This window comes from Hyalella azteca, unplaced genomic scaffold, assembly GCF_000764305.2.
Source record: "Hyalella azteca isolate HAZT.00-mixed unplaced genomic scaffold, Hazt_2.0.2 contig12157, whole genome shotgun sequence".
Lineage (NCBI taxonomy): Eukaryota > Metazoa > Arthropoda > Malacostraca > Amphipoda > Hyalellidae > Hyalella > Hyalella azteca.
Window position 1 is genome coordinate 148,741 of NW_025942121.1, and position 9,284 is coordinate 158,024.

The 9,284-nt window shown below is 41.6% G+C and overlaps 2 protein-coding genes across 2 annotated transcripts in view; one reads left to right on the forward strand and one right to left on the reverse strand.

Annotated features, from left to right (window-relative positions):
* The window catches only part of LOC108672661, a 5,953-nt gene extending 2,367 nt beyond the window's left edge, over window positions 1-3,586 (reverse strand). The window contains exons 1-7 of the mRNA XM_047883157.1: window positions 3,337-3,586; window positions 2,878-3,027; window positions 2,422-2,529; window positions 1,561-1,798; window positions 964-1,088; window positions 370-486; window positions 109-189 (exon numbers count right to left, since the gene is read on the reverse strand). Coding sequence (XP_047739113.1) covers window positions 109-189; window positions 370-486; window positions 964-1,088; window positions 1,561-1,798; window positions 2,422-2,529; window positions 2,878-3,027; window positions 3,337-3,426 — 909 coding nt within the window. The 5' untranslated portion in view covers window positions 3,427-3,586. The remainder of the gene's footprint in view (window positions 1-108; window positions 190-369; window positions 487-963; window positions 1,089-1,560; window positions 1,799-2,421; window positions 2,530-2,877; window positions 3,028-3,336) is intronic.
* Window positions 3,587-6,237: 2,651 nt separating this feature from the next.
* Window positions 6,238-9,284, forward strand: part of LOC108672662 (tetratricopeptide repeat protein 39B) — a 26,368-nt gene continuing 23,321 nt past the window's right edge. The window contains exon 1 of the mRNA XM_047883158.1: window positions 6,238-6,351. Coding sequence (XP_047739114.1) covers window positions 6,319-6,351 — 33 coding nt within the window. The 5' untranslated portion in view covers window positions 6,238-6,318. The remainder of the gene's footprint in view (window positions 6,352-9,284) is intronic.

Sequence of the window (9,284 nt, forward strand, 5' to 3'; positions counted from 1 at the left end):
TGAGCCACAAGGTCACATCATGGAAAAAAATTAACAGTATTTAAACTACATCAAGAAAATTAGATGCCTTAGAGCCGTACTCACATCACAGTAAAGAAGTGAACCCACCTGATAGAAAGTGGAGCTTGTGCTGGTCTCACCGCTGAACATGGACGGGTTGAACTCCGTGGGGTAAGGCTGGTCCATGCTCTGCAAACTCAACATTCTTTTAAATCTGCTTAGCAATTTGTGAGCTCAACTTGATATTTTGGGTTCCTATGTTTACTATACCTCAACGATTTACTGAGAAAAATCAACTCGACATTTTGGGTTCCTATGTTTACTATAACTCAACAATTAACTTAGTAAAATAGATCACGCAGCACTCACAACAGCAGAAGGAGGAAGAGGGAGGTGGCCGGGGTAGGAAGCAAGGGGGAGAGGATGGGATGAGTCACCCGCATAAGCCCTTGCCATCTGGCTGGTCATGGGGCTGTTCGTCACCTCCTGCACAACAACAAGCCAATAAACAGAGAGATACGTTTAATTTGCGTGTGTCTAAATAGTCCACAATGACTAAGATCCTCCGACAGTCTGGGCAATAATGGCGAGACCGACCTGCCCTTTGCACTACTCTGCTGACTCACCATGAACTGCACCAACAGTCTGGAGTCCTGCCCTTTGCACTGCTGCACAGACTCACCATGAACTGCTCCAACAGTCTGGAGTCCTGAGTCCTGCCCTTTGCACTGCTGCACAGACTCACCATGAACTGCTCCGACAGTCTGGAGTCCCGGCCTTTGCACTGCTACACAGACTCACCATGAACTGCTCCGACAGTCTGGAGTCCCGCCCTTTGCACTGCTCCACAGACTCACCATGAACTGCACCAACAGTCTGGAGACCTGCCCTTTGCACCGCTCCAACTCACCATGAACTGCACCAACAGTCTAGAGTCCTGCCCTTTCCACCGCTCCAACTCACCATGAACTGCTCCGACAGTCTGGAGTCCTCCACAGAGAACCTGGAATCCTCGTCTTCATCCATGATGTTAATGGTGGGACCAACTTCATCTTCTGAGCTGCTCAGCATCTCCCCAAACAGTTGCTCTGAAATAAAAATAATTGCAATAACTTCCATGCATTTGACACTGCAATTGTCTATATAACTTGCGAGGTAAGCTTTGTCAGATTTGCCCATTTGGTACAATTAACTTGTGAAAATAATTTTACTAAACAGCAATCGTAATTCCAAAAAATTCCGATCAAGGCCTACAAGGGTAATTACATAGAAAGGTCTGTCAGCTCACATTCATTTTGTGTTAATTAGTTTTGCATTCTGGATATAGGTTCTAATATCTTCAAGGTGAATTTTTGTTTACTAAATGATTGTACTTGTGTTCTAAGATCTTGAACTGACAATGGAGCTGGACTCCAAAATATTTTCTCTTATAAAGAAATACCTAATGAATTTTTGGCTATTATCTCTGCTTTCAAATTCTAGGTAAATTTGAGATTCAAGTAATCAAGTTATCTTAACACTACAAGGGCAATATTTGTTTGAAGATTTTCTAAGCCATACCGTCAAGATTAGCATGGATGTTCTGAGAGCCCCGGGCAGCGGCAGAGGAGGCCCCAGCCCTGCGGTCGTGCTGCATTGCCTGCTTGTGCGTCCCCTCCTTCATCAGCTCCCCACTACCCCCGCCCATGGGGAGCTTGTCTTCATCCTCCCTCAGCACCTCCCACTTGACGTTAAGGGCTTCCTCATCCGCACGCAGCAGACGCTTCACTTCCTTCTCTATTTCAGGCAGTTCCAGGATCTGGAAGGACATTTCTATTACTACAACAGCACAGAGTAGCTAACAGCTACAGGATCTGGTAGGAAATTTTTATTACTTCAACTGCACAAAGTTGCTAACAGCTACAGGATCTGGAAGGACATTTTTATTACTTGGCCAGCAAGTCGCTGTGTCCCCCACAGCCAAATTTCTTGGTATGATATGGGACAACAAACTCTCATGGAGACCCCATGTGCGGGCTTTAAAAGGCAGCGTCCTTAAGAGGATGAATTTGCTGAAGTGGCATGTTGGCATACTGGCAAAAAAGCACAACAGTTGGCATACTGGCAACAACATGTTGAATGTTTGCTTTCAAGTTTAAAATTCTTGTCCTTGCCAATATTATTAGAAAAAGTCAACTATTACAACCAGATGAAAAACATTCAAGAGTTTTAGCCTCAAGCAGAAATAAATTATTGCAATTTTTCTCTAACAATTCATGGGGTCATGGCTGCATAATTAGGAATGTTGCTCATGAGAGTTGTCTAATAGGAAACAAAATGCTGGTCAGAAATTCCCAGAGCAATGAGGGCAAATATCATTTTAAAATTTAAACTACATAGTTAATATTGTGGAAAAAGTGAGGTAATCATGGAATGAATTTATAAGATGTTAATCTTCAAAACACTCACCTGGCATATGTCAGCTGTTTTGTAGAAGTTCTTGTTATCGATTGTCTTCCATGACTCAATAATTGTAGGCAGATCAACAAGCTAAGAGAATAGCATAGAATTGAAAAAAATTCAGCAAAAATTCTATAGTTAACTAGATGCTAAGTCAGAGTTACTACAGGCAGTGCCACTCAAGACAAATAATCCTGAGATGCTTCTATATTTACTCCAGTATCAGGTGTCAATAACATGATTTTAAATGTAAAGCATGATTTCTGATGCTGAATATTACACTTTTACTAAAGCACCTTGAAAATGAGTTAATAGATTAAGGAAGATTCATTTAGACTTAGATGAACAGTAAAAATTTAGCATACCTTCCAATATTTTCATTAAATGAGTATTATTTCATGAAGTACAAATAAAAACAATCATTGTTGCATTACTTACCCTTGCCTTGTACATTATTGTGTCAACTGTAATGATTCCATTGCGCATATCATTGTTGTCAGCTGAATAATCAAGTTGGATGCTCAGTCGGTCCTTGATGTTGCTGCTTTGATTGGAGCGCAGTAGCTCTCGTAGAGTCTCAGCTTGGGGCTGAAAAACACAAACAACTCTTATTAATAATGAATTTAACTGTAATTTATCCATTTGAAATATTCCCTCAATAATTGTACAACATTTTTTCTATTTGAATGGAATGATTTATTCTAGGGTAGGTATGGGAGTGGCTTTTCCTTCACCATTCAAGCATAGTACCTATTAATATATTGAAGGAATTTAAAAATTACAAGTACTAAAATATTTTGGAAAAGCACATGCAACAAACACTTCATTACAATTTTACTTATATAGTCAGAACCCAGTGTTGTTAGGCTTGTATACATTATTACCAATAAAACCCACCTGAGGAAGCCTTAGAAGAAAGTGATTTTCAAGCTCAGGCCCTTGCTGTCTGGCTGGGCGGGTAACTCGTCTCTTCAGAGATCGATTCATATTTAGGATTATTTGGTTGAATTTAACTGAAAAATGTGAAACTCTGACAATTTATTTCAAAACTACAAGAAAATAAATTGCTGCTCTCAATAATTAAGTGGTTTTCTCCAAGTGATATTTTAGTGGCAGTAGGTACTAAATATGAAAGAAAATTATAAGAAGATAATTCATACTAAAACTATTGAAAAATACTAAACATTTGGTAAAAATTAACATGGCCCAATGAAAAATACTTCTAACTGATTAAGGTCTCTCATGGGAAAATACATTTTATGGTCAAAGATGAATTATTTTATGAAAATGTCACTAGTATAGGTATAAACATATCTACAAATGCAAAGTGTAAATATCAAAATAGGCACTAAGTACATATGTACCGTACATATATATACTAGGGCACACGGCACAGTGGCTTAGGGGACTAGGGGTTAAAGTTCAGATTCTCAAGATTGGACTCTGGAGCAGAAGGGTGCAGGTTTGATCCCAGCTCTGTGCGCCAGTTTCTGGTTGGAAGAGGAAGGAGGCCAGGCAATTAAGTTAAGCAATTTTGAAGCAGTGAGTTGAAGTTTAAGCCTGCAAAAAGCTGTGGATGTTCTGCATTAAAAATTTGTGACAGCCTGACAGGCCTATGGCCTAATAAACACTGAATTCTGAAACAGCTATATTATTATTATATTATAATGACATATGGAGTCAGGAGAAGTATAAAAAAAGATAACAAATGTGTTGACTTTTATGAAAAGCTTATATATATTTGTTACATATGCTGAACATCATACTGCAAAATACATGGTAGCCAGCCTGATCCATGGTACCGGTAGGCAACATAATATATTGTAGAATTGATGCTGAGTGACTGAGGGTTGAATTGATGACAGTTCAATGGTTGAATTGATGCCCATATGGGGTTCAGAAATCACTTTCGTTAACCAGCTGGGACTGCTGGGTCAATGCAACTATGCAAGTGTTTGCCACATGCCCTTTTGCTCTGAATCTGATGATACATTGATGCTTAATGCATGGGTTCTAAATTAGAAATCAACTGAAAATAACAAAAACTGAATAATGAACTAGTTTCTAAGAAAATCTCTCTTTTACTACCACTATGCTGACAGCTGACTGGCATAGAAATATGGAATCTATTTAGTATTTACTGTTCAAGCCATGACTAGAGTTGTCTTGCCAGTACTGGAGCCATAAAATAACAGTTCAATGAATTATTTTTAATCTAATTTTTAATAAAACTGCATAATCAAGAAGGTGAAGAAGCAAGATTGCAAATGAATGCTGATCCACAGTTCATTTCCACCATTGGCAGTTGGCACTGATCCATTTCCACCATTGGCACTGATCCACAACATCATCCACATAGACATAGGTACTGGGGGGCCAACAGTCCAACACGGCAACACCAACCCTAATTACCGTACTAGGGGCAGGGCACTGGCAGGACTGGCCAGTGGCCACTGTGTCAGCAACTCGTTGTGTACTGTGTACAGTACAATACAGTCAGAACCCATGGTGGCCCCTTTGTTTTAGTTTTGTTTTGGAATTTGGAAATGTAATAAATGAACAGGTACATACATAATACAATAAATACATTGATACATCATACACTGATAACACTGTCACTCAGACAATACTCACTCTGTCACATATAGTAGGCTAATTGACATACAGCATTGGATTTGGAGATCTGAAATTGGATTGGTCTGGACTCTGGACCTTCCTGTCCTCAACAACTTTGAGAAGCTATTGTAAGTTGTAACTTCATCTTCTAGGATTCATCAGCTTCAACTTTCCAGACACTTATCTTTTCTATGCTCTATCTGCAGGCCTGCAGCAGAGTGCAGCTGCAGCAATCTTTATATTGAATATAGTGTGCTAACTAACTGTGCTTACTGCTTACATTTTTTTTACATTGCTTATTTTCAATTTTTTAATCTGAGCTAAGAGTAAGCTAAAGTTATCAACAAATCATTACAAAACATTATGAATCAAATCAAATGAAATTGCATTCCAGTATGCCGAGCTTCTGGAATGTCTTCATTTGTAGAGATTTGTGTCGACATCTGCATAGCCTACTTAGTAAGCAACAAGCATCCAAGATAAATATTATAATTGAAAAATTATGAGATCAGCTAATTCATCACTGACATGAAACCACAATGGAGTGAATGGACACTGAAAATTCTTGAGTCAGCTTTCTGAGGGAGAACAGAAAAGTGATTCAAGGTCGAAGTTAGGCTACCACGGAATGAACAAGCAAGTGCATTTAGTAAGTTGTGTTTTTGTGTACAGTTTTCACTTTTCAGGAAAGTGGTCGTTCTGGTTCACGCACGTATAGGTATAGGCTATTTGAACTTTTTTTTCGTGGTACAGTTGATCCTACAAAATGAAAAAAGGTCCACTACTGGAGGCGGTGTACATGGCAGCAAAAGGCCTTGACAATACTGGTTTGACTTCGAAGGGTTCCGAACTTCCGTGTAGCCTGATCTGATTCAGGTGTCTAGTCAACTGCCCTCAGACAGCTTGAACGGCTGACTGGAACCTGGAAGTACAGGGAGGGATTTTGCTGTCAAAACAACTACCGTAGTAGCTAATTGTTTCTTTTAAAAGAGATTACTGTCGGAAAATTCATTCAGTACCAAAATATTACAAATATATAAAGACTTAACACAACCTAAACTGAAATGTTTTTACTTTGAAACCATTATTTTTTCTCGCTATTCGAAAATTAGGGTGATGTCTTAGTTGAATTACACTCAGCCTATTGAACAACTGTGAGTGTGCAGAACGTTGTAAACGGATGTGTTCGACCTCGGACGCGGACTCGCATATCAGTCGGGTCTTAGCAGTGGTGTAGTGTGGTTATATGCTAAGTCTGCCATCATGTCCGATGAAAATGTGGACTTCGCTGAAGAGGTATGCTTGTCTTTGAATAAAACTTTTCGTTGCGTCGCATAATGCATATCAGTGTCAAAACAGTTCCTTACGCTGCGTGTGTTTCGTTGGCATTATTCCGTTTCAGCGTGAGAATTATTGTCACTGAACCGTGTTGCAACAAGCGAACATCAGCAGCTTTCATTATTTATCTCTAGTTTTGCACCGTCACAATCGATAAATCGCTAAGCTAATATTCGCCATAGATTCTCGTCAACATATGCTTTTTACAGTTAATCTGTGGTACTTATTTTTATTGTAAATTTGCAAACAAATTTCAGAATTTTAAAGCATTTTATTTTTAATCAACTTCGAGAAGGAGCGTTGCAATATTTAATCAATTTATGTTGAAGCCCCTCTGTGATAAATAGGTGAAGGCAATACCTATGCATCAAACATTTTCCATAATAAAACTTTTCAAAACATCCACGCGATAGCAGGTCAGACTTATTAGAGCCATTCGTTTGAAGTTTTAACTATCAGGCATAACTATATAGGAGGTTATAGCTAGTTTGTTATAGTAGTTTAGTAGCTCTAATCTCAGACCTTCAACACGGATTTGCGACCATCTTGATTAGACATCACGGTTGCCGTACTAACGTCTGAGTATCCATCTTAAGATGGTTGTGAAGGTGGCCAGTTTTTTGCTCCTCATCGCGAGAAAGTGATTCGCTGCTTTAGAATGTGAAATTTTGCTTAAAAAACCCGCGTCTCCTGAGTTGCATTCGCTTCACTTCTTGCCGTTATTACAAGACGTTGATTGCGTGGCGTAGAACTGACGTTTTTCTTTATATGTCAAGGCTTCATCACTTGTTGAACTGACAGTCGTGCCTGCATGCCAAGACTTCTGCTGACGGTCACGGCTGCATGCCAAGACGTCATCACCTGACGTACAACTGACGGTCACGGCTGCATGTCAAGACGTCTTCACCTGACGTACAACTGACGGTCACGGTTGCATGCCAAGACGTCATCACCTGACGTACAACTGAAGGCCACGGCTGCAGGCCAAGACGTCATCACCTGACGTACAACTGACGGTCACGGCTGCATGCCAAGACGTACAGATCAAGTAGTAGCACAGCTTAAGGATCAAGTAGTAGCACAGCACTTGCAGATCAAGTAGTAGTATCACAGCAAAGAACCCACGTAGGAATGCTACGTGCTGGCACGGTTCTCACGAACCGACCTGACCTTGCGTGTGCAGTTGCCGGCTAGGATACGAGTGCATTGTTCAAGCCGCGGCTTTGTATTGTAAACGTTCTATTTATGAACCGCTTCCCGCCGCCTGCCAGCACAAGAACCAAGTGCAAGCAGACAAAAGCAAGTCCTCAGCACGCGTCTAGTTTGCTGCGCTGCAGACAAGAGCAAGTCCCCAGCACGCGTCTAGTTAGCCGCGCTGCAGACAAAAGCAAGTCCCCAGCACGCGTCTAGTTGGCTGCGCTGCAGACAAGAGCAAGTCCCCAGCACGCGTCTAGTTTGCCGCGCTGCAGACAAAAGCAAGTCCCCAGCACGCGTCTAGTTTGCTGCGCTGCAGACAAAAACCAAATCCCCAGCACGCGTCTAGTTTGCCGCGCTGCAGACAAAAGCAAGTCCCCAGCACGCGTCTAGTTTGCCGCGCTGCAGACAAAAGCAAGTCCCAGCACGCGTCTAGTTTGTCGCGCTACAGACAAGAGCAAGTCCCCAGCAAACGTGTTGTGTGTGGTCTGCAATGCTACTGCTGTAGAATTTAGGCGCTACGCTCCGGACATGCCTCATCTGTTGCTTCTTAAATCATCTTCGTCTCTTATATGAGGACTAGAGATACTAAAAAATTTAATGTATCACCTAGCTGGCTCATGAATTTATCACAAATCTACATGAGACAGTGGATAACTTTTGAACAGGTACACTTTTTATTATTTATTATTTGCTTTGAGACTGCAAACGTTGGTAGCGGGAATGAGGAAGATGTGCGGAAGATTTGATCCTCGGAGAACCGAAGACTCGGGTTCAGTGAACCTGTGAACCCTAGTTTATTGGCCAGCATTGAATCGGGCTGAAGTACCAGTGACCGCCTCGCAGGGTTTAACCCCCAGACGATGACCGCCTCGCAGGGTTTAACCTTCACGACGAGGTCCATCGCCACGTGTCTAAGTTCCACCCTGCAACTGAAAAGAAATAAAATAGCATTAACCCCAGACAACGACCGCCGCGCAGGGTTTAGCCTCCAGACTATGACCGCCTCGCAGGGTTTAGCCTCCAGTCGATGACCGCCTCGCAGGGTTTAGCCTCCAGACGATGACCGCCTCGCAGGGTNGCACACGTCAGTCAAGTATCCAGCACACGTCAGTCAAGTATCCAGCACACGTCAGTCAAGTATCCTGCAGCAGTGGACGACATTAGCTGAGTTGCTGTCGGCGCAAAGGCCGCGGCTCATCGATCTCCTGGAGCTTGATTATGCCAGCGCTACCAGCTCGTCCTGGACACTATATACTCGTATATCCTTAAATACGATATATACATATCTGCCCTTATACATTATTATATCTATCCATATATATCATGATATGTATCCTTATATATGATAAATATCTACCCTTTTACGTATTTCGTTGTATCTATCCTTTTATAGGACACATAAATACGCTCTAATATCATATATGTATGTCCTTATGTGTCGACGTTATATGTATCCAGCTCTGTCTTGCAGAGGTAAGTAGTCTCGCGCTGGAGTAAACAGCGCCATGCAGCAGTTTTCATGCCACACGCCATGTGGCATGGCTTGTTGATCTTATGACCTTATGACCTTATGATGAGTTTAGGACGTCGTAGTCCAAGGTCACGCTGATGCGCCGCCTTCGTCGTCCTCCGTCTCCGAGTCGTCGTCGGATGTAACGTTGGACGTGTTCCGTCTATTTGCCCTCATTTGGGCC